This window comes from Daucus carota, chromosome 6 (genome assembly GCF_001625215.2).
Source record: "Daucus carota subsp. sativus chromosome 6, DH1 v3.0, whole genome shotgun sequence".
Lineage (NCBI taxonomy): Eukaryota > Viridiplantae > Streptophyta > Magnoliopsida > Apiales > Apiaceae > Daucus > Daucus carota.
In genome coordinates, this window is record NC_030386.2 from 21,233,921 (window position 1) to 21,257,502 (window position 23,582).

General features: G+C 33.5%; 4 protein-coding genes across 4 annotated transcripts; 2 read left to right on the forward strand and 2 right to left on the reverse strand.

Moving 5' to 3' along the window:
• Positions 1 to 528: 528 nt before the first annotated feature.
• LOC108225734 (uncharacterized) lies at positions 529 to 3,853 on the reverse strand. The gene is made up of 3 exons (XM_017400674.2): positions 3,032 to 3,853; positions 862 to 1,917; positions 529 to 760 (listed from the first exon to the last, which is right to left on the reverse strand). Exons 1-3 carry the CDS (start codon positions 3,847 to 3,849, stop codon positions 709 to 711), a joined length of 1,926 nt encoding a protein of 641 aa, XP_017256163.2. The 5' UTR covers positions 3,850 to 3,853; the 3' UTR covers positions 529 to 708.
• Positions 3,854 to 5,114: 1,261 nt separating this feature from the next.
• On the reverse strand, positions 5,115 to 7,234 carry LOC108226053 (serine carboxypeptidase 1-like). The gene is given in 7 exon segments (XM_017401006.2): positions 5,115 to 5,292; positions 5,381 to 5,654; positions 5,772 to 5,809; positions 5,898 to 6,134; positions 6,248 to 6,519; positions 6,614 to 6,721; positions 6,871 to 7,234. Coding segments are annotated over 7 exon segments (1,443 nt in total). The 3' UTR covers positions 5,115 to 5,142.
• A 7,546-nt stretch (positions 7,235 to 14,780) lies between these two features.
• LOC135146982 (E2F transcription factor-like E2FE) lies at positions 14,781 to 16,517 on the forward strand. The gene is made up of 5 exons (XM_064079040.1): positions 14,781 to 15,001; positions 15,103 to 15,175; positions 15,260 to 15,321; positions 15,442 to 15,856; positions 16,185 to 16,517. The coding sequence occupies exons 3-5, from the start codon at positions 15,304 to 15,306 to the stop codon at positions 16,268 to 16,270; spliced, it is 519 nt and encodes a 172-aa protein (XP_063935110.1). The 5' UTR covers positions 14,781 to 15,001; positions 15,103 to 15,175; positions 15,260 to 15,303; the 3' UTR covers positions 16,271 to 16,517.
• A 4,839-nt stretch (positions 16,518 to 21,356) lies between these two features.
• On the forward strand, positions 21,357 to 23,505 carry LOC108226055 (E2F transcription factor-like E2FE). The gene is made up of 10 exons (XM_064080127.1): positions 21,357 to 21,448; positions 21,550 to 21,617; positions 21,694 to 21,746; positions 21,837 to 21,914; positions 21,978 to 22,055; positions 22,168 to 22,266; positions 22,369 to 22,441; positions 22,526 to 22,587; positions 22,709 to 23,093; positions 23,420 to 23,505. The coding sequence occupies exons 1-10, from the start codon at positions 21,357 to 21,359 to the stop codon at positions 23,503 to 23,505; spliced, it is 1,074 nt and encodes a 357-aa protein (XP_063936197.1).
• Positions 23,506 to 23,582: the final 77 nt, after the last annotated feature.

The following is a 23,582-nucleotide window of genomic DNA, read 5'->3' on the forward strand; positions in this document are numbered from 1 at the left end:
GTATATATACATACACGCGTGTTTTTTATTATTTCTAAATATATATATATATGTCTTTTTAATATTGGTATATTATTTTAATGTATCTTATATTAATATAAATCATAATTAAATTTAAATAAAATATAACAACATATCTTGTATGTATATTTAGAACTAAATAACTTATATAATTTTAATAATATTTTTTTGAAGGAAATAATTTTAATAATATTAATTACACGATCTGAATCTTATATTTTATTATTTAAAATAAATGTTATGATAAATTATCATAACATTATCAGTTCCTCATCTAAGCTCTTAACTTGAAATTTGAGGAGAGAGAGGAAAAAAAGTTGCTCCAAAAGATATCACTAAGAGCCTCTTATTTCTCTCTCCTCAAAGTTAAGAGTCACCACATAGCTCTTAACTTATTTTTTCACATTAAAAAATTACTTCCCTCAAATTCACCTCCGCTTAACATTGTTGTAGTGGAGCCCAATAGAAATAAAATATGAAATAGAGAAGAGATTTCCAATTCACCTCCACTTAACATTGTTACATTAGAGCCCAATAGAAATAAAATATGAAATAGAGAAGAGATATAGACAGTATTGTTGGAGTTCACACTCTTAACTTTGTACTAAATTACTAATAGCCACATTATATATATTATATTTAGGAGTCAACTAAGAGGCTGTTGGAGATGCTCTTATGCACCAACCATCATTCCTCGTCCGAATCCGAATCCCACAGCTTATTCACGTAAGCTACGAGCCTGAGAAGATTACGACAGATATCAGTGAAAGAAAATTGAAATAATAAAAATTTGGTAGCAGGTACATGTTTCATGAATCTTAAAATTTCAAAATTTCTTACCTGAAATTTTTATCAAAGGGAGGTGCAACACAGTCAAAATGGCAGAAATATGTGCAGACGGTACAGTAGTAAACCCATTGCAATATATTCCCTCTGGCGGAGCAGAATTGGCAGAAGACATCAGGAGAGTCACGATAAAGTTTAGGAAGAGTAGGCGAGAAAGTAACATGATGCGGATGCAGGGGAATACGTTGTCTATGGGTTAAGGTACTCGTATTAGCACAAGTCGTGTGGAATGAAAGATCACAATCACCGCAATGATAGAACCAATAGTTTGTGTCAATATCTTCAGAGCAGAACTCACAATTGAAATCGTGCTCATGATTTATGACCATGCTGGGATCATATATCAAATGAAGGGGATGCGGATCCCAGCGGTGTTCAATTGTTCTTGCCTTCATACTACATTCTCCACATATGTAGAAATCACAATTTTCGCATCCGTGTAGAATGTACATGAACAATTGTCCACATGCTTTGCACCAATTATAACGTGTACAGATTTGTTGAGTAAGTTGGTGACGGTGAACTTCATGCTTGATCAGTTTTGGTAGCATGGCACATGCTAGATGGAGCTTTATGTCTATAACGCGATTGACAAATATTATACCATTATTGCAGATATCTCCACAGAGTTCACATATGGAATGGTCTTGTTCACTGCATCTCAATGCATTGAACTTCTTTCCTGGCCAAAGGTGGTGCTCAATCTCTTTGGGCAACTCTGCACAGGCTTTATGCAGAAAGTACTTACAAAGCACACAACAATAGAAAAGCTTGCCATCAGTCGTTTGAATAGGTTTCCCACAACCATCACATAACAATAACAATTCAGTAATATCGTCTTTCTCATCATGTAGCTCATTAATCGTTATCAGTTGCAGATTATGTTCATCGTCAGCCCAATCCCTTATAAGTATTCTTGTGCCTAAGATGGTACTGTTGTTACTATGGCTCAAACTACTTATCATCAACTTGACAGATTCTTCAACTAATGATGATTCGTTAGTTGCAGGGAGGTGCACCAAATTGGAATATATATCATTTTCACTAGACCTGAGAAAACCGTATATAAAGGTTGAGACAAATTAATATATGTTGGAACTGAAATGATAGACGGCTAGAATATATAACAACATTTGTGCAGAAAGAAAAATCGACTAGACATTGAGAGGGTGTTGGCCCTCCCAGTCACCTAATTGAGCACATACATGGCCTTCAAAGTCACCATCTCCGGAAAAGGCCGTCAATGTCACACCAAAACGCAATTAAGCTCGGTTTGCATTAAACACAAAACGCAATTTCGGTTGGCGTTTTCACCGTTTTTAATGATATTATACTCAAAACGCAACTTTAAGTTGTGTCTTACCTCCTAAACGTAACTTAAAGTTGCGTTTTGAGTATTGTCTTTTTTAATTTTTTAAAAATTAATTTAACTTCAAATAAAATATGAATCCTAAAATATTTAAACTATTAATCTATATTTTTGGATAATTTTTTTAATTTGGTTCCGACCCTAAAGTCTCAAATTAATTAGGGTTTAGGCTCGAGGGTTAGGAGCCCTAAACCCTCAATCCTAAATCCTAACCGTCAGTCAATTTAATTTCAAGTATAAATAAGTTATTCTAAAACTCAAATGTGAACCCTAAAATATTAACAACTCTTAATTTACGTTTCAATATTAACTTTATTACACTGATTCCGAGGCTTTAGGGTCTCACGACCCTAAAGCCTCGAATTAATTAGGGTTTAGACTCTCGAGGGTTAGGGCCCTCAATCCTAAACCCTAAGCGTTAGTCATTTTAATTTGAAGTATAAAAAAATATTCTAAAGCCTTATGAACCTTAAAATGTTAAAACCGTTAATTTGAAGTATTTTTTTATGAATAAATACCTAAAACGTAACTTCGTGTTACGTTTCTAGTCATTAAAACGTAATTTCGTGTTACGTATATGCTTATTTGAAAAATGAAAATGCCAAAACGTGACTTCGTGAAAAATGTAAAACTTAACATGAAATTGTGTTTTAAATTGACAGTGAGGGCCATTTTTCTAGACCATGACATTTGATGCATTATGTACTGAAATTGTGACTCTGGAGGCCTTTTCTCACACTGGGATGGGGTTTAAAAAAAAAAGATTTAGACATTGACATTTGAGTGCAGTATTACCTCGACATTTGATTTGATCTAGCACATTGAAAATGAACGAAGAATCTGCATTTTGGACAGTAGTAAAGCCAGTTCAATCGATTGAGTGTTTCATAGCAGAGTCTGCAGTACTGATCAAATTTGTGATAAACTTTTGGAAGAGAAAAACGGAGGAAAAGAGGGTGTTTATCGTGAAAGGGAAAGGGGAAAGAAGCAGGAGCATCAGCACAAGTCTTGTGAATCCAAAACTGACATTCGGTGCATTTATAAGACATGTCTCTGATATTATCCTCTACTTTGCAAGCATGACAATAAAATGAGGTCGGATTCTGGATTAAGACTAATGGGTGTTGAGTGTGAGATTGATGGTGAAACTTGGCATCCTCTACAGAGTGAATAAGGTGAATAGCACATTTGAGGCAAACAATAAATTTGCCTCCCATAGAACAATAGGAGAAGCATTTCCAATCAATGCCGCAAATAGCACACCGAGTCCTCATCCGGAGAATGTTATTTAGAGGAGGCTTTACATGGCTAAAGGGTTTGGAATGGAGGAGAAGAAACTTATAATCGCACCCGATTAAAAGTTTTTCAGGAAATTCAGGACAGCTTATGAGGAGTTGCACTTCCATTTCAGGGGGTGATTCAGCACAGGTTTTGTGGAGTAAAAAATGAAGACATTCATTATCCACACTACTGCTGCTCTCGCTGAGGCTGCAACTATAAACAAATGATTTGCACGAGAAAATCTTATCATTGCAGCCACGACATACATCACCCTCCCTAGAAATGTACGTCTCGTTCAGGATTAGTACATGCTCATGGCTAAAGTGCTTCATTATCTCAGTAGGATGAATGCAATATGTACATAATAAACATCATTAATTTATATATATAGACACACACACGTACACATAATAGATTTCCAAAGGCGTCAATGAAAGAAGAGCAGGAAACTTTCATTCAAGGGAACGAATATGATACCTTTCCGCTCCTATTTGTTAAAAAAATGAGGTAATATGGTTAAATGAGAATTATTCTCTTTGTGTTTGATTCATTTTGTCAGTTTTATGCTAGCTTTAAACCGAAGCATGATTTATATTTATATATTCTCTACTTTGCTTGTCATTTAATTTCAGAATAGTAGATCAATAACATGGAACTGTCTCAAAGAACATTAAGATCTAAGAGAAAAAGCATATTCTTGAAAATAATAGTTTTAGCTCTTTACGCTCGAAGTTGTCGAAATTGTTCTCGATTTAATTTTTATCCGATTAACATTTTATCGAGACGGAAAATGTACGAACAAAGTAATCAACAACTTTTAGGGCACTGGGTTAGGCACTCTGATATATTTAAAACATTACTAAATGTTTGTACGACTCCTTATCGAAATTCTTGATTTTTAAAATGTCAAAAGGCTTTTTGCTTTTTGTCCCTTGAGTTCGTTAAGTAAATTTTATTGTGTTGCATAAATTTTATTCGGGTACCTTTACATGCTTTTTTGAGAAATAAATAAGATGTGATATTTTTATACTGTCGTGATAAAAATTGAATTAAATAAAAACTGATATTTCTAGAAAAAAAATTGGACATGATCCTTTAAAGAGTGTCGATCATTGATTTGCTCTTGATGACTAATACTCTTCCCGATTAATTTTTTTTTTTTAGAATGAAGTTAAATGTTTAAATTTTTATACAAGAAATTTTTTTAAAAACGTTATGAATCTATATTTTATTTGTATTTTAAAATGTGTGTGAAGCAGTTGAAAAAAATATAAAGAAATGTGAATCTACATTCCCTCGTTTTTCAAGATGCTTCGCTTGACGTTCTCAGGCTCCGTGTTTTCATAAACGTGAAGATTTTTAACTTTATAAGAAAAATCATATTAAGATATTACTTCTGTTAATCTATTCGGATCAGAGATAGCATCGATATGATATTATCTCCTCCTCATTATAAAAAAAATTATTGAAATAAGAAAAACCGTAGTGAAGCAGTAGTGACCATCTTTCTGAGTTATGTTGAAAGATTATTAGCAAACATTTATCAACATTTTATTACAGAATCAATTAGTACTTGGATTCGGAATATCTCCTGCAGTCGACTCCAGTCAGCAAAGCTATCTTGATCAGTTCTTGTGTGCCGGAGGAAGCTCTCCAGCCAAAAACGAAGAGAACAGAGTTAGAGCGCGAGAAGGCTGGTAACTTGGAACATAATGTCCTGATCCCCTTACCGTCACAAATGTCAGATTTTCATATTCAATTGCGTATCCTCCCACCTAAACACAAATTTATTTAGAAAATGAATAACAAGTGACTCAAAATTATAAGAAGATTTGTGGACCGTGGATTATATGCTAATTGTACCTCAGCTTGAGTGTACCAGGGGTACCATGGAGTTTTAACAAGTCTTTGAAGAGAGTCTATCGCGTATCGTGTTGCTGCCACTGGCACTACACCATCTGTGTCTCCGCTGTATAGCCAAACACTGATGCCACTGCTCATGAGTTCCTTAATAATAGGCAACACCGTTTCTGGGGAATCCGTCCATTGATTATCAATTAATTCGCTACAACAAGGTTAATGTGGCTAATTAGTTAGAGTAATAATTTTGGCCATTTTTGGACAGTAGTAACAATACCTCGAGGTTTCAGAAAAACTGGTAGCTTTATATTGTTAAATGGAAATTATTAGGTGACTTATTAGCAAAGAATGTAGCTGAGTTTAGAAGTTTACTTGCAAGATTCCCATGACTAACTTGATATACGTATCTGTGCACGGATCAAATCTTGATGTCTGCATAGTAATGAATTAATATGATGAGACAGAGACTATATAAAATTTGTAAGTTAGCGAAAAATAGAAGTTTGTAAAAGAAGCATACAGATGGTGAACCAATTGAGGAGCCACACCAAGGGGCATATATATCGTAAGGGAAGATACCATCTGTGTTTATTTGATCAAGATAGGTTCCACATGTATCTGAAATATTTGCACCTACTGTAAAGTTGCAATTCAAGGTGATCCCCATATGAACTTCATCAGATATTAGAGCATGTGTCCAATAATATTCTAGGATTCCAGCCAGGTCTGTCTCGTCGTTTATATATGCATTTCCAATCTGTAAATGAAATACCTCATATATCAATTCTCCTGATTTATGATTTTTGGGTGCAAGAGTTTGAATGTTTAAGCTTGTTTCAAGGAAAGCTTGATTGGTTAGTAGAATCTTACAGCAATTCCTTTTAGATTAATGACAGTTTGGTTCGTGATCTTGTTGTTTTGAAGAATTAGTTGAGCTAATTGAGGAATATAGTGTCCTGCATAGTCCTCTCCAGCAATAAAGAAATCCCGGGTTTGGTATTCGGGAAATCTCTGTAGCCAGTTCATCATAAATGTATAAGCATCAGCTGCAGTTCTCGAATCTCCAGTTACATAATCTGATGTTGTGTTAGAATATGAAAATCCAACACCAGCTGGGGATTCCAGGAATAACATATTTGCCTCTACATTGCCAAGACAATGACTGTTAGTAACCTTCTGAAGAGCTTAATGAGTGAATAGTTTTTAGTCTTATCAGGAAAAGAAAACTGCACTCACCATTGTTCCAAGCATACTTGTTCTGGGATAATGTTTCGCCATCACTGTTGACTCTAAATGGCCCAAGTTCCATCATTGCTCCAGTTCCAAACGAAGAACAACCAGGTCCTGTCATTTAATTTGATTATTTAAACTTCCAATACTGAATATTTGTTTGAGGAAAACAATGAATCTGTCATCTTAAAATTTTAAATGCCAAATTTTGAGCTTCTGGTTTCGTATTTTCTCTAAGAAGTATGGTAGAATTCCAGACTAACCTCCATTTAGCCATAGAACCAGGGGCTGGCTAGATGAATTTTCGGACTGTGCCAAATAGTAGAAAAGTGCTCTTCCAGCAACAGGATCAACGGTGACATAACCTGAGTACTGATCAAAAGTTGCTCCATCAGGTTGCCCTGGCAATGATTCTACCTTGTCAGCCTCCTTCAGTCCATCTTGGGGTCCAATGTACACCGGTGAATACTCAACTTTCTGAATCTCATCCTGAAAAATAGACGCCCTTCTCAAATTCCGCGCCTTAATACGTTTTGCAAAAGGGTTATTCTCATGTCCTCTGTAACATTGTACAGAAGCAAAAAGGCATAGCAAAGACAAATATAAAAGGGCTCTAATCTTTGTCATTCTTATTGCTAGCTATGCAAAATATAACTAGCTAGCTTTGCTGCTCTAACATTGAAACGACTATCCTGTTTTATACATGTAAATTTTTGTAACAGAACTGTTGTTAGTATCAGCTATTTCATATTCGTTCTCTGTTTAAAACAATGCATTTACATATTCGTTCTTGTTTTGTTCTTATAAACTATGGTATAAATGTATAATTATTCAGAACATTTTCATCTGTCTTCGTCCAAGCAGTACAAGCCGATGAATTATAACTTAACAGATATCTTGCATGTTAAGAGATCAATGATGTGTGCCTCAACTATGCAAGCTTTCACATTACAAAGTTTGGTTTATATCAAATCTTACAGCTAAAAGTTTTAAGGACCTTTTTGCCTCTAGTCTTTTAAACAGAAGCTGATGAATTATAATTATAAAAGTATTAAAGAGTGAAACGGCTGCAGTTTGCTTAAAGAAATTTTCGAAATTGCAACACAAGAAATGTTTGTGAAGCCATTATCCAGTAATTTGGTGCAGGTGTTGCTTGTACTCATCGAATAGGCATTGTTAAAATTGAAAGTTAGGCTGATCAGTAATGCATAAAAGTGTTGTTTATGCTAGCTTTTTGGGTATTTAGAGTTGAGAGACTCGAAAACAGACTTATTATATATCATTAATATTATTCAATATTATTTAATATTATAAATATGATGGAAACTTATTATGAATATTAATATTGATAATATTTTCCGTCGTAAATACTTACGACGGATTTTTGATTTTTTAGTCGTAAATTCGCTGTTAGCGCCAAGATTTTATTATTAAAATAATATACATACGACGGATACATTTTCTTTATTAGTGATGAAGTGTGATTGTATGATTTATTATGAATGGTTGGTTTAATTAGGAATAATAGTTATAGAAAATAACAAAATGTTGTTTAAAAAACCAACCAACATAATGCATAGCCGACCACTTTTAATATAAATATCACCGGAAAAACCGACTTCTTCGGTAAATATCAAACCGATTTTACCTTTACAATCTATAGAAAGCCAACCACGTCCTTAACAAGACGGTTGGTCGTGTGCGTTTAGCTTTCACATTTATGGATCATTGTTTTATAAACCTAATCAAATACATCTAACCAATTGTAAGGTGGTTGGTTCAACTAGTTAAAAGTCAGTAGTGAATGTATACCTGTAACCGATTAAGGATAATCAATTTTTTGCTAGATCCTAAATATATTTACCGGTCAATGGTTAGGGACCTCATATAACCGACTGATGACGGTTGGTTTTAGGTAATGATGTTGCATAGTCGTTGCACTCTCTAATAGTTTTTTCAAGCATAAAATCAACCCCATATTTGAATGGGTAAGCCTATTAGACCCGACTAAATCTTTCAAACAGATCTTCCTAACTTGATTAAGACACATGATCGGTTTAAGGTCTAAAATTGATCAAATTAGCTCATAACCGACTAGTTTTGGTATTCAATTTTGCCATATTTATTCTGTAATAAATGAAAGAATTTTTATAAAGTAAATAGTTTTCGGAAATTGGACAAGAAAAATTTAAGGAATGAATGGAGCATGATATTTAATATTGCGTCTGAGATTTTCTCTGCTAAGACATCCAAATAGAAAGGAAACATCAATAAGAACATCAATAAATACGTTCACTGAATCTGGCTACTTGTGTATCTAGAACAAGTCGAACAATGTCCTAAAATGATCTGGCCGAAAACTAAGGCATTTGAAAAAAATAAGTGCTCCACTAATATATTAGTGATTTCTTAAATTAATAAGACATACAACAAGTGACTTATTTTCATAGCACCATTGTGTATGTCGTATACCATTATTATCAATAAATAATTGACTTTCCTCCATTTCAAAATATTTTTATTCCCTCGTCTTTTCCCTTCCCTCGAGTAATATTTTAAATATATTATTATTTTAATAATATGACACAATTATAACATTTCTTATAAGAGTTCATATACCAAAATAATGTCATAAACTACTAAGATATTATTTTTTGAATATATTTGTACTGCACTTATTAGAATATTCTTGAACTTGCTCTCAAATAAGATTATCATGTTTTGCACAACATATTTTAGGTATAGATAAGCTTATTTTTGTCCTCTTAGTTTTAACATTATTGAAGTTATGCATAAATTCAAATGATAGTTATGTTCAAATTATTAGTGTTTATATTTGATGGTTGAATTGGATGTTCCTAAATAAATACGAAAAAGTGTATTTCTTCGGATACTTTAATGATTGTAAAGTATTCAAGTCAGTAAGAATATGACTTTCACATTTCATATCAATGAAACAATACAAGTTTTATCATTTTCAAGATGAGTTCAGTTCAATTGTTATTTATAAATACAATAATTAGTATTACTATATTCAGCACCATCTCCTAAAAATCATTATAAAATCTAGAATAAGTTAAAAAGTTGTAATAAATTCTATTTGTCATATTTTCAATAAGACACAATTTCATGGTATGAAATGACTACTTATAATCCATAATGAATATCAATTGATTTTGAAATATGAATTGAATATCATAGATTTTGTAAAACAAAATCTAATTAATTATAGATATCTTAATTGAATAAATGAGATTTTAAGCTTTAAAAAATTATTTATGATTAATAGTATATAAGTGTGGAATATATCATATAGGTGGCCCACAACCCTTTTAAGGGGAGAACACTAATTTTTTATTACAAAACAATACAACAATACATAAATTTTGACCATAATATCATGATATGCTTCAATAGGACAAAACTTCTTACACATTCCTCTCATGTATACATAAGAAAAGATATTAAGATATTAAAGTCATACAAAAGATATAACTTTTACAGAATGAAATGATTTATAATCCATATTGAATATCAATTGATTTTGAAATCTGAATTGAATATCATACATGGGATTTTAATATCTTAAAAAGTTATGTATAATCTATGTATAGTATATAAGTCTAGATTATATAATCTTAGATTCAATTATGTCTCACATTTTTTCTAAAATAATATCATATCACTCGTGTTTTAGTAATTTTATAATATCTTATCTTTTTGTAGAATTTAATATATTTTCTCAAATCCTATCATCATGATCACCTGCATCGAATCTTAGTGTAAAAGTATATTAAAACATAAGATAATATCTTTAGAATAGTTTTGATACTAAAAAGTAATGAAATTCTTATTCTATTAATGAATTTTGGCTATATAAACTTATCTTGTGAGTTTCAACACAGCCATAGTGCCATACCAGACTAACACATTTTGTATAAGCGACTTGAGAACCCCTGCAAATATTACTAGTGGGGATGGCGCAACTTTGAGCAAATTCTACACAATTTAATTTTCGAAAACCCACCTACTGCCGCAAAGAGAAATCTTTCGACCTCTTATGCTCCAAGTACTCTTCCTCTCTTTTCTACATTCATTCTTTATTTATACATGCATGTATAAGTTTTTTCTTATGTTTTTTTACTCAAATTTAATTAACACACGATGCAGTTTCCTGAACTTGTACGACCAAGAGCGAGGGGAGATGATTGAAACCCATGATGCTTGTGCACGACTAGGTACTTGTCCCAATAATTTAACGTTTTGTTTATTTTATTTAAATAAGTTTATGAACTCCATGATGAGATTATGTAGGTGTTGACAAAAGGAGGCTTCGTGACTTCATTGTTATTCTTGAAAGCATTGGTGTAAGCTAGCTCTTTAATTCTCGCTTAATTTAATTATTGATTTTAGAGTAAATTGAAAAAGGATGGTTGAACTTTATCGCTTTTACATTTTGGTGACCGAAATTTCAAATTTGCAATATGGTGGCCAAATATTGCTTTGACTCTTGGAAAAGGTGGCTAAGAGCCACCTTTTAAAGAACAAAAAGTAATTTTTCCTCAAAAATGTGGCTCCTAGCCACCTTTTTAAAATATAAAAGCAATGTTGGGTCACTATATTACAAATTTGAAATTTCGGCCACCAAAATGTCAAAGCTGGTAAAATTCAGCCACAACTCTGTAATTTACTCTTGATTTTATTAGTCTGGGGGTTTAGGGAAGTGTTTAAGTATTGTTAATGTTATGCAGCTTCTTAAGAAGGAAAGGAAGAATCATTATTCTTGGAAAGGGTTTGGTGTACTGCCAAAAACTTTCCAATTGCTTCAGGTCCGTACCTAGCGTATCTAATTCTTTTTTGTATTTGGAATTAACGACGACATTCCACAACTGGCTGAAATTTTTGTTGATTTGTCAGAGAGGAGGTCCAGGGGAAAGCTACACAAGGTTTGAAGATGATGAGGTTTCTCAGGTGTGCTGGCTTTTGAATTTCGGGTTTTTAAATAAACATGAGACAACCCATTTTTCTATTTTTTTCTGATGAAATCTAACACAACTGTTAATTTTGTTCTGTACTTTCACCAATAATTTGTAATTCTGACAACAGAATAAATTATATTATAGGCCTTAGACGGCGGTAGAGGGGACAATTTAGACAAGCGGAAGGAAAACTGCATAGGGCTGCTGACGCAGAAATTTGTTAAGCTATTCCTGTGCTCTGAGGTATGCCAACATTTTGTGTTCGTTTAGCTCTAATTATTTTTTGTTGTCGGTTCATGTGTGTTTTAGAGACTAGCTTGATTATTTTGTATTTCTTTCAGTTGGAGCTGATATCCATTGATGAAGCTGCAAACATATTGAATGGAGATGCTCAAGATCCGTCATTGATCCAAAGTAAATTTATTTGTTTTTTTCTTGTACACACTTCTTCATCAATATATATCTAAGATGTTTTTTTCTATATATAACTCTGCAGCTAAAGTTAAGCGGCTCTATGATATTGCTAATGTATTAGCTTCTATGAACATTATCCAAAAGGTAAGATATCGGTCACTGATTTTTGTTTGCTGCTAAATTACATTAGTTCACTGCCAACTGTAAAAGACGTACAGATGCTACATTGTTAATAATTCTGTTTATATTGTATAATGCAGACTTATCAACCTGAGACAAAAAGGTTCGTCTTCAGGTGGATAGGATTGAGAGAAGAGGATGAAATGGCAACGATCAATGATCCAGTTCTTAAGACTAAGAGAAGGACCATTGAAAACGAGCCGACGAACACCAGTGTCAAAAGACACATGGGTGATCATGAGTCAAGTAAAGCAACTACTTCTCAGACAGTAGTAGCACCATCTCAAACACCTCGTGAAGTCAGAAGTTCCAAAAAGGTTGTTGAGAATGACTTGGAAAAGGGATCAATACCGGATATGGAAAAACACCGGTATGGTCCATTTTCTCCAACAATTGTGTCTCAAGACAAAACCAAAGGCAAGAATAATGGGACGCAGATCCAGGATTGGGAGAGTCTCGCCTCAACTCACCGTCCTCAATATCATCAGCACCAAGGTATTGCTTTCATTCTTTGGGGGTGAAGATTAGGAATCCACATGTACATAAATTTTTGACAATAATAATTATGATATTCTATTGAGTACCTTAATGAATCATGCATGCCGACTTTCATAATTTATGCTCCATTGGGTTCTGAGAAATGTAATTGTTGGAGCCAAGATTCTGCCGGATACCGAAGCCTGGATATGACCTGAAATAGAGAAGAATGCGAGGGATTGTCCCCCCGATTCACCTCCGGCGTGAGAATAAGTTAGTGGCTCAAAAAGGTTTTTTAGAGAACTGCAAGCGTAATGTATGTAAGAGTGTATAAGTGAATGTCTTTTACCCTTGATTTACCCACTTTATATCTCTACTAACACGATATCTCTACTAATGTTTCTTTCAGCTTTGAGAGATCTATTCAGTCACTATGTGGGAGCATGGAATTTTTATCATTCTGAAGTTGCTGGGAAGGATCCTGCACAACCATAGTCTTAGTATATTCTTTCATGTGCCGATGGAAGCTCAATATTTGGTCAGAACAAGAACATGGCCATGCAAAGAGTTACTTTTGTTTGAGTTGAGAAGAATTTGAATGCATATGCTCTAATCTTCATGTGTTGACTTCGAATGGCTTTTGGTCTGCAATGAATTGTTCTCTCCCCATGTTACTTTTTGTTTTCCATCTACCTCAAAAGTTAATCATTATGCATATGATTTGCTTTGAATATATCATATAGGCGACCCACAACCCCTTTTAAGGGGAGAACACTAAATTTTTATTACAAAACCAATACAACAATACATAAGTTTTGACCATAATATCATAATATCATGATATATTGCAATCGGACAGAACTTCTTACACATTTCTGTCATGTATACATAAGAAAAGATATTAAGATATTAAAGCCATAAAAAAGATATAACTTTTGCATTTCATACCAATGAATCTTACAGAATGAAATGATTTATAATCCATATTGAATATCAATTGATTTTGAAATCTGAATTGAATATCATACATAGGATTTTAATATCTTAAAAAGTTATGTATAATCTGTATAGTATAGAAGTCTAGATTATATATCTTAGATTCAATTATGTTGTACACTTTTTCTAAAATAATATCATATCATTTGTGTTTTAGTCATTTTATAATATCTTATCTTTTTATAGAATTTAATATATTTTCTCAAATCCTATCATCACGATCACCTGCATCGAATCAAAGTGTAAAAGTATATTAAAACATAAGATAATATCTTTAGAATAGTTTTGATACTAAAAAGTAATGAAATTCTTATTCTATTAACGAATTTTGGCTATATAAAGCTTATCTTGTGAGTTTCAACACACAGTCATAGTGCCATACCAGACTAACACATTTTGTATAAGCGACTTGAGAACCCCTGCAAATATTACCAGTGGGGATGGCGCAACTTTCAGCAAATTCTACACAATTTAATTTTCGAAAACTCACCTACTGCCGCAAAGAGAAATCTTTCGACCTCTTATGCTCCAAGTACTCTTCCTCTCTTTTCTACATTCATTCTTTATTTATACATGCATGTATAAGTTTTTTCTTATGTTTTTTTACTCAAATTTAATTAACACACGATGCAGTTTCCTGAACTTGTACGACCAAGACCGAGGGGAGATGATTGAAACCCATGATGCTTGTGCACGACTAGGTACTTGTCCCAATAATTTAACTTTTTGTTCATTTTATTTAAATAAGTTTTTGAACTCCATGATGAAATTATGTAGGTGTTGACAAGAGGAGGCTTCGTGACTTCATTGTGATTCTTGAAAGCATTGGTGTAAGCTCTTTAATTCTCGCTTAATTTAATCATTGATTTTATTAGTCTGGGGGCTAGGGAAGTGTTAACTATTGTTAATGTTATGCAGCTTCTTAAGAAGGAAAGGAAGAATCATTACTCTTGGAAAGGGTTTGGTGTCCTGCCAAAAACTTTCCAATTGCTTCAGGTACGTACCTAGCGTATCTAATTCTTTTTTGTATTTGGAATTAACGTCGACATTCCATAACTATCTGAAATTTCTGTTGATTTGTCAGAGAGGAGGTTTAGGGGAAAGCTACACGAGGCTTGAAGATGATGAGGTTTCTCAGGTGTCCTGGCTTTTGAATTTCGGATTTTTTAATTAAACACAACTGCTGATTTTGTTATGTACTTTTCAGCAATAATTTGTAATTCTGACAACAGAATAAATTATATTATAGGTCGTAGAGGATGGTAGAGGGGGCAAATTAGACAATCGGAAGGAAAATTGCATAGAACTGCTGACACAAAAATTTGTTAAGCTGTTCCTATGCTCTGAGGTATGCAACCTTTTGTGTTCGTTTAATTAGTTCTAATCAATTTTTGTTGCCGGTTCATGTGTCTGTTAGAGACTAGCTTGATTATTTTGTATTTCTTTCAGTTGGAGCTGATATCCATTGATGAAGCTGCAATTTTATTGAATGGAGATGCTCAAGATCCGTCATTGATCCAAAGTAAATTTTTATTTGTTGTTTTCTTGTTCACACTTCTTCAGCAATATATAGCTAAGATGTTTTTTTCTATATATGACTCTGCAGCTAAAGTTAAGCGGCTCTATGATATTGCTAACGTATTAGCTTCTATGAACATTATCCAAAAGGTAAGATATCGTTTACTGCTTATTTGTTTGTTGCTAAATTTTCTTTATTCACTGCCAGCTGTCAAAGACGAACAGATGCTACGTTGTTAATAATTCTGTTTATATTATTATATAATGCAGACTTATCAACCCGAGACAAAAAGGTTCGTCTTCAGGTGGATAGGTATAAGAGGAGAGGCTGAAATGGCAACTACCAATGATCTAGCTCTTAAGACTAAGAGAAGGACCATTGAAAACGAGGCGACGGACACCAGTGCTAAAAGACACATGGGTGATCAGTCAAGTAAAGGAACTACTTCTCAGACAGTAGTTGCACCATCTCAAACACCTTGTGAAGGCAGAAGTCCCAAAAAGGTTGTTGAGAATGACTTGGAAAAGGGATCAATACCGGATATTGAAAAACACCGATTTGGTCCATCTGCTCCAAAAACTGTGCCTCAAGACAAACCCAAAAGCAAGAATAATATTGGAACACAGATCCAGGATTGGGAGAGTCTCGCCTTAACTCACCGTCCTCAATATCATCAGCACCAAGGTACTGCTTCATTCTTTGATGAATTATTGCAATTCTTTGGAGGTGAAGATTAGGAATCCACATGTACATAAATTTTGACCATAATAATCATGTTATGCTATTGAGTACCCTAATGAATCATGCATGCCAGACTTTCATAATTTATGCTCCTTTGGATTCTGAGAAGTGTAATTTATACAATTATGGAGAAAAAAAAGTAATAATTTTCATTTCTTTCTCTATTCCATTCAACTCATTTAAAGGTAGAAGTCATTTCCACCAATTTAATGTAAAAACTCATTTCCACCAATTTATACTAACTTGATATCTCTACCAATGTTTCTTTCAGCTTTGAGAGATCTATTCAGTCATTATAGGGGAGCATGGAATAACTATCATTCTGAAGTTGCGGGGAAGGATCCAGCACAACCATAGTCTTAATATATTCTTTCGTGTGCCGATGGAAGCTCAATATTTGGTCAGAACAAGAACATGGCCATGCAAAGAGTTATTTTTGTTTTGAGTTGAGAAGAAGTTCAATGCATATGCTCTAATCTTTATGTGTTGACTTCGAATGGCTTTGGGTCTGCAATGAATTGTTCTCTCCCCATGTTACTTTTTGCTTTCCATCTACCTCAAAAGTTAATCATTATGCATATGATTTGCTTTTTAATATATCATATAGGCGGCCCACAACCCCTTTCAAGGGGAGAACACTAAATTTTTATTACAAAACTGTTGGAATTATGATTCAAAATTGTAACTGAAATATTAATTAGTTGATTTTGTTTTAATGTTGATTGATTGGAGAAATATTTGTAATTGATTAGGCTATATGAGTGGCACTAATCATGCTTATTTGTTTGATGTGAGTTCTATATAAAGAGCCTTTAGATTAATAAAAATATATGCTTCCATGTCTCTCCTATAAGCTTCCATCAAATATTATATCTATCTCCCTCTTGTATTTTAAAAAACCAACAAATGGTATCAGAGCTTAAATGATCTTAAGGGATATCTGTCAATGTGAGTTCATCACTTCCGCCATGAGAAGTTCAAGTTGGTGGAGGATTGAATCTGAGAGGGAGATGCAACCTCTTGGATACAATCCAACACTAAATCAAATAATGGATTTGAAGACGAGTCAACCAAACCTCCCGAGAAAGAACATGAAGGGGGTCAAGAGGATCAAATAACAAGAGGCACCAAGATGAGTGTCATAATGATAAAAAAAATGTTTGTGGATAGAAGTGCTCCACGTTTGTGGTGAGAAGTGCACCATGTTTGTGAAGAGAAGTGCTTCACGATTGTGGAGAGAAGTGCTCCATGCTTAATGATAAACGTTTGTGGTGAGAAGTGCATCACGTTTGTGAAGAGAAGTGTTTCACGGTTGTGGAGAGAAGTGCTCCATGCTTGGTGATGATGAGAAGTACATCGTCATTTTCAAATTCTGAATAAAATTACAATTTCGAATCAAGAGGGAGTGTTGGAATTATGATTCAAAATTGTAACTGAAATATTAATTAGTTGATTTTGTTTTAATGTTGATTGATTGGAGAAATATTTGTAATTGATTAGGCTATATGAGTGACACTAATCATGCTTATTTGTTTGATGTGAGCTCTATATAAAGAGCCTTTAGATTAATAAAAATATATGCTTCCATGTCTCTCCTATAAGCTTCCATCAAATATTATATCTATCTCCCTCTTGTATTTTAAAAAACCAACAAAAACAATATAACAATACATAAGTGTTGACCATAATATCATAATATCATGATATGCTGCAATCGGACAGAACTTCTTACACATTTCTGTCATGTATACATAAGAAAAGATATTAATTATTAAGATATTAAAGCCATAAAAAAGATATAACTTTTGCATTTCATACCAATGAATCTTACAGAATGAAATGATTTATAATCCATATTGAATATCAATTGATTTTGAAATCTGAATTGAATATCCTACATGGGATTTTAATATTTTAAAAAGTTATGTATAATCTATGTATAGTATATAAGTCTAGATTATATAATCTTAGATTCAATTATGTCTCACACTTTCTAAAATAATATTATATCATTTGTGTTTTATTCACTTCATAATATCTTATCTTTTTGTAGAATTTAATATATTTTCTCAAATTCTATCATCATGATCCCTGCATCGAATCAAAGTGTAAAATTATATTAAAACATAAGATAATATCTTTTTGGAATAGTTTTGATACTAAAATTTAATGAAATTCTTATTCTATTAACGAATTTTGGCTATATAAAGCTTATCTTATGAGTTTCAGCACACAAGCCATACCAGACTAAAACATTTTGTATAATCGACTTGAGAACCCCTGCAAATATTACGAGTGGGGATGGCACAACTTTCAGCAAATTCTACACAATTTAATTTTCGAAAACCCACCTACTGCCGCAAAGAGAAATCTTTCGACCTCTTGTGCTCCAAGTACTCTTCCTCTCTTTTCTACTGTCATTCGTATTTATACATGCATATATAAGTTTTTTCTTATGCTTTTGTGAGTATTTTTACTCAACTAATTTTATTAACACACGGTGCAGTTTCCTCAACTTGTACGACCAAGACCAAGGGGAGATTATTGAAATCCATGATGCTTGTGCACGACTAGGTACTCGTCCCATCTATTCAACTTTTCATTTATTTATTTAAATCACTAGTTTTCCGGGTTTAATACTTATACATTGAATTTAAATAAATTTATTAACCTCGTGATGAGATTACTGTAGGTGTTGACAAAAGGAGGCTTCGGGACTTCATCGTTATTCTTGAAAGCATTGGTGTAAGTACTTTAATTCTCGCTTAATTTAATCATTGATTTTATTAGTCTGGGGGCTAGGGAAGTGTTAACTATATATTGTTAATGTTATGCAGCTTCTTAAGAAGGAAAGGAAGAATCATTATTCTTGGAAAGGGTTTGGTGTACTGCCAAAAAATTTCCAATTGCTTCAGGTACGTACCTAGCGTATCTAATTCTTTTTTGTATTTGGAATTAACGTCGACATTCCATAACTAGCTGAAATTTCTGTTGATTTGTCAGAGAGGAGGTTTAGGGGAAAGCTACACAAGGCTTGAAGATGATGAGGTTTCTCAGGTGTCCAGGCTTTGAATTTCGGATTTTTTTAATTAAACACAACTGCTGATTTTGTTATGTACTTTTCAGCAATAATTTGTAATTCTGACAACAGAATAAATTATATTATAGGTGGTAGAGGATGGTAGAGGGGGCAAATTAGACAATCGGAAGGAAAACTGCATAGAACTGCTGACACAAAAATTTGTTAAGCTGTTCCTATGCTCTGAGGTATGCCAACATTTTGTGTTCGTTTAGCTCAAATCATTTTTTGTTGTCGGTTCATGTGTGTTTTAGAGACTAGCTTGATTATTTTGTATTTCTTTCAGTTGGAGCTGATATCCATTGATGAAGCTGCAAACATATTGAATGGAGATGCTCAAGATCCGTCATTGATCCAAAGTAAATTTATTTGTTTTTTTCTTGTACACACTTCTTCAGCAATATATATCTAAGATGTTTTTTTCTATATATAACTCTGCAGCTAAAGTTAAGCGGCTCTATGATATTGCTAATGTATTAGCTTCTATGAACATTATCCAAAAGGTAAGATATCGGTCACTGATTTTTGTTTGCTGCTAAATTACATTAGTTCACTGCCAACTGTAAAAGACATACAGATGCTACATTGTTAATAATTCTGTTTATATTGCATAATGCAGACTTATCAACCCGAGAGAAAAAGGTTCGTCTTCAGGTGGATAGGATTGAGAGAAGAGGCTGAAATGGCAACAATCAATGATCCAGTTCATAAGACTAAGAGAAGGACCATTGAAAACGAGCCGACGAACACCAGTGTCAAAAAACACATGGGTGATCATGAGTCAAGTAAAGCAACTACTTCTCAGACAGTAGTAGCACAATCTCAAACACCTTGTGAAGTCAGAAGTTCCGAAAAGGTTGTTGAGAATGACTTGGAAAAGGGATCAATACCGGATATGGAAAAACACCGGTATGGTCCATTTTCTCCAACAATTGTGCCTCAAGACAAAACCAAAGGCAAGAATAATGGGACGCAGATCCAGGATTGGGAGAGTCTCGCCTCAACTCACCGTCCTCAATATCATCAGCACCAAGGTATTGCTTTCATTCTTTGGGGGTGAAGATTAGGAATCCACATGTACATAAATTTTGACAATAATAATTATGATATTCTATTGAGTACCTTTATGAATCATGCATGCCGACTTTCATAATTTATGCTCCATTGGGTTCTGAGAAATGTAATTTATACAATTATGGAGGAAAAAAGTGATAATTTTCATTTCTTCCTCTATTCCCTTCAACTCATTTGAAGGGAGAAGTCATTTCCACCAATTTAATGTAAAAACTCATTTCAACCAATTATACTAACACGATATCTCTACTAATGTTTCTTTCAGCTTTGAGAGATCTATTCAGTCATTATGTGGGAGCATGGAATTTTTATCATTCTGAAGTTGCTGGGAAGGATCCTGCACAACCATAGTCTTAGTATATTCTTTCATGTGCCGATGGAAGCTCAATATTTGGTCAGAACAAGAACATGGCCATGCAAAGAGTTACTTTTGTTTGAGTTGAGAAGAATTTGAATGCATATGCTCTAATCTTCATGTGTTGACTTCGAATGGCTTTTGGTCTGCAATGAATTGTTCTCTCCCCATGTACTTTTTGTTTTCCATCTACCTCAAAAGTTAATCATTATGCATATGATTTGCTTTGAATATATCATATAGGCGGCCCACAACCCCTTTCAAGGGGAGAACACTAAATTTTTATTACAAAATAATACAACAATACATAAGTTTTGACCATAATATCATAATATCATGATATATTGCAATCGGACAGACCTTCTTACACATTTCTGTCATGTATACATAAGAAAAGATATTAAGATATTAAAGTCATAAAAAAGATATAACTTTTGCATTTCATACCAATGAATCTTACAGAATGAAATGATTTATAATCCATATTGAATATCAATTGATTTTGAAATCTGAATTGAATATCATACATAGGATTTTAATATCTTAAAAAGTTATGTATAATCTGTATAGTATAGAAGTCTAGATCATATATATTAGATTCAATTATGTCTCACACTTTTTCTAAAATAATATCATATCATTTGTGTTTTAGTCATTTTATAATATCTTATCTTTTTATAAAATTTAATATATTTTCTCAAATCTTATCCTCACGATCACCTGCATCGAATCTTAGTGTAAAAGTATATTAAAACATAAGATAATATCTTTAGAATAGTTTTGATACTAAAAAGTAATGAAATTCTTATTCTATTAACGAATTTTGGCTATATAAAGCTTATCTTGTGAGTTTCAACACACAGCCATAGTGCCATACCAGACTAACACATTTTGTATAAGCGACTTGAGAACCCCTGCAAATATTACCAGTGGGGATGGCGCAACTTTCAGCAAATTCTACACAATTTAATTTTCGAAAACTCACCTACTGCCGCAAAGAGAAATCTTTCGACCTCTTATGCTCCAAGTACTCTTCCTCTCTTTTCTACATTCATTCTTTATTTATACATGCATGTATAAGTTTTTTCTTATGTTTTTTTACTCAAATTTAATTAACACACGATGCAGTTTCCTGAACTTGTACGACCAAGACCGAGGGGAGATGATTGAAACCCATGATGCTTGTGCACGACTAGGTACTTGTCCCAATAATTTAACTTTTTGTTAATTTTATTTAAATAAGTTTTTGAACTCCATGATGAAATTATGTAGGTGTTGACAAGAGGAGGCTTCGTGACTTCATTGTGATTCTTGAAAGCATTGGTGTAAGCTCTTTAATTCTCGCTTAATGTAATCATTGATTTTATTTGTCTGGGGGTTTAGGGAAGTGTTTAAGTATTGTGAATGTTATGCAGCTTCTTAAGAAGGAAAGAAAGAATCATTATTCTTGGAAAGGGTTTGGTGTACTGCCAAAAACTTTCCAATTGCTTCAGGTACGTATCTAGCGGATCTAATTCTTTTTTGTATTTGGAATTAACGCGACATTCCATAACTAGCTGAAATTTCTGTTGATTTGTCAGAGAGGAGGTTTAGGGGAAAGCTACACAAGGCTTGAAGATGATGAGGTTTCTCAGGTGTCCTGGCTTTTGAATTTCGGATTTTTTTAATTAAACACAACTGCTGATTTTGTTATGTACTTTTCAGCAATAATTTGTAATTCTGACAACAGAATGAATTATATTATAGGTCGTAGAGGATGGTAGAGGGGGCAAATTAGACAATCGGAAGGAAAACTGCATAGAACTGCTGACACAAAAATTTGTTAAGCTGTTCCTATGCTCTGAGGTATGCCAACTTTTTGTGTTCGTTTAATTAGCTCTAATCAATTTTTGTTGCCGGTTCATGTGTGTGTTAGAGACTAGCTTGATCGATTAGTATTTCTTTCAGTTGGAGCTGATATCCATTGATGAAGCTGCAATTTTATTAAATGGAGATGCTCAAGATCCGTCATTGATCCAAAGTAACTTTTTATTTGTTGTTTTCTTGTTCACACTTCTTCAGCAATATATAGCTAAGATGTTTTTTTCTATATATGACTCTGCAGCTAAAGTTAAGCGGTTCTATGATATTGCTAACGTATTGTCCTCTATGAACATTATCCAAAAGGTAAGATATCGTTCACTGCTTATTTGTTTGCTGCTAAATTACATTAGTTCACTGGCAACTGTAAAAGACGACGTACAAATGCTACATTGTTAATAATTTTGTTTTATGTTGTATAATGCAGACTTATCAACCCGAGACAAAAAGGTTCGTCTTCAGGTGGATAGGAATAAGAGGACAGGCTGAAATGGCAACGATCAATGATCTAGCTCTTAAGACTAAGAGGACCATTGAAAACGAGCCAACGAACAACGGTGTCAAAAGACACATGGGTGATCATTCAGTAGTTGCACCATCTCAAACACCTTGTGAAGGCAGAAGTCCCAAAAAGGTTGTTGAGAATGACTTGGAAAAGGGATCAGGACCGGATATGAAAAAACACCGATTTGGTCCATTTGCTCCAACAACTGTGCCTCAAGACAAACCCCAAGGCAAGAATAATGGGACGCAGATCCAGGATTGGGAGAGTCTCGCCTCAACCCAACGTCCTCAATATCATCAGCACCAAGGTATTGCTTCATTTTTTGATAAATTATTGCAGTTCTTTGGAGGTGAAGATTAGGAATCCACATGTGCATAAATTTTGATCATAATAATCATGATATTCTATTGAGTACCTTAATGAATCATGCATGCCGAGTTTCATAATTTATGCTCCTTTGGATTCTGAGAAATGTAATTTATACAATTATGGAGGGAAAAAGTGATAATTTTCATTTTTTCCTCTTTTCCATGTAACTCATTTAAAGGTAGAAGTCATTTCCACCAATTTAATGTAAAAATTCATTTCCACCAATTTATCCTAACTTGATATGTCTACTAATGTTTCGTTCAGCTTTAAGAGATCTATTCAGTCATTATGTGGGAGCATGGAATAATTATCATTCTGAAGTTGCGGGGAAGGATCCAGCACAACCATAGTCTTAATATATTCTTTCGTGTGCCGATGGAAGCTCAATATTTGGTCAGAACAAGAACATGGCCATGCAAAGAGTTAT

Bases quoted from the DNA above. Each gene is read 5' to 3' on its own strand.
- LOC108225734 (XM_017400674.2), bottom strand. From the start codon at position 3,849: ATGAAGCACTTTAGCCATGAGCATGTACTAATCCTGAACGAGACGTAC. The intron at 1,918-3,031 runs GTAATACTGCAC...CGGTTTTCTCAG, and splicing joins AGATCAAATCAAATGTCGAG to GTCTAGTGAAAATGATATAT. The intron at 761-861 runs GTAAGAAATTTT...TAATCTTCTCAG, and splicing joins CCCTTTGATAAAAATTTCAG to GCTCGTAGCTTACGTGAATA.
- LOC135146982 (XM_064079040.1), top strand. The intron at 15,857-16,184 runs GTACTGCTTCAT...TGTTTCTTTCAG, and splicing joins TCAATATCATCAGCACCAAG to CTTTGAGAGATCTATTCAGT.
- LOC108226055 (XM_064080127.1), top strand. From the start codon at position 21,357: ATGGCGCAACTTTCAGCAAATTCTACACAATTTAATTTTCGAAAACTC. The intron at 21,618-21,693 runs GTACTTGTCCCA...GAAATTATGTAG, and splicing joins TGATGCTTGTGCACGACTAG to GTGTTGACAAGAGGAGGCTT. The intron at 22,588-22,708 runs GTAAGATATCGT...TGTATAATGCAG, and splicing joins CTATGAACATTATCCAAAAG to ACTTATCAACCCGAGACAAA.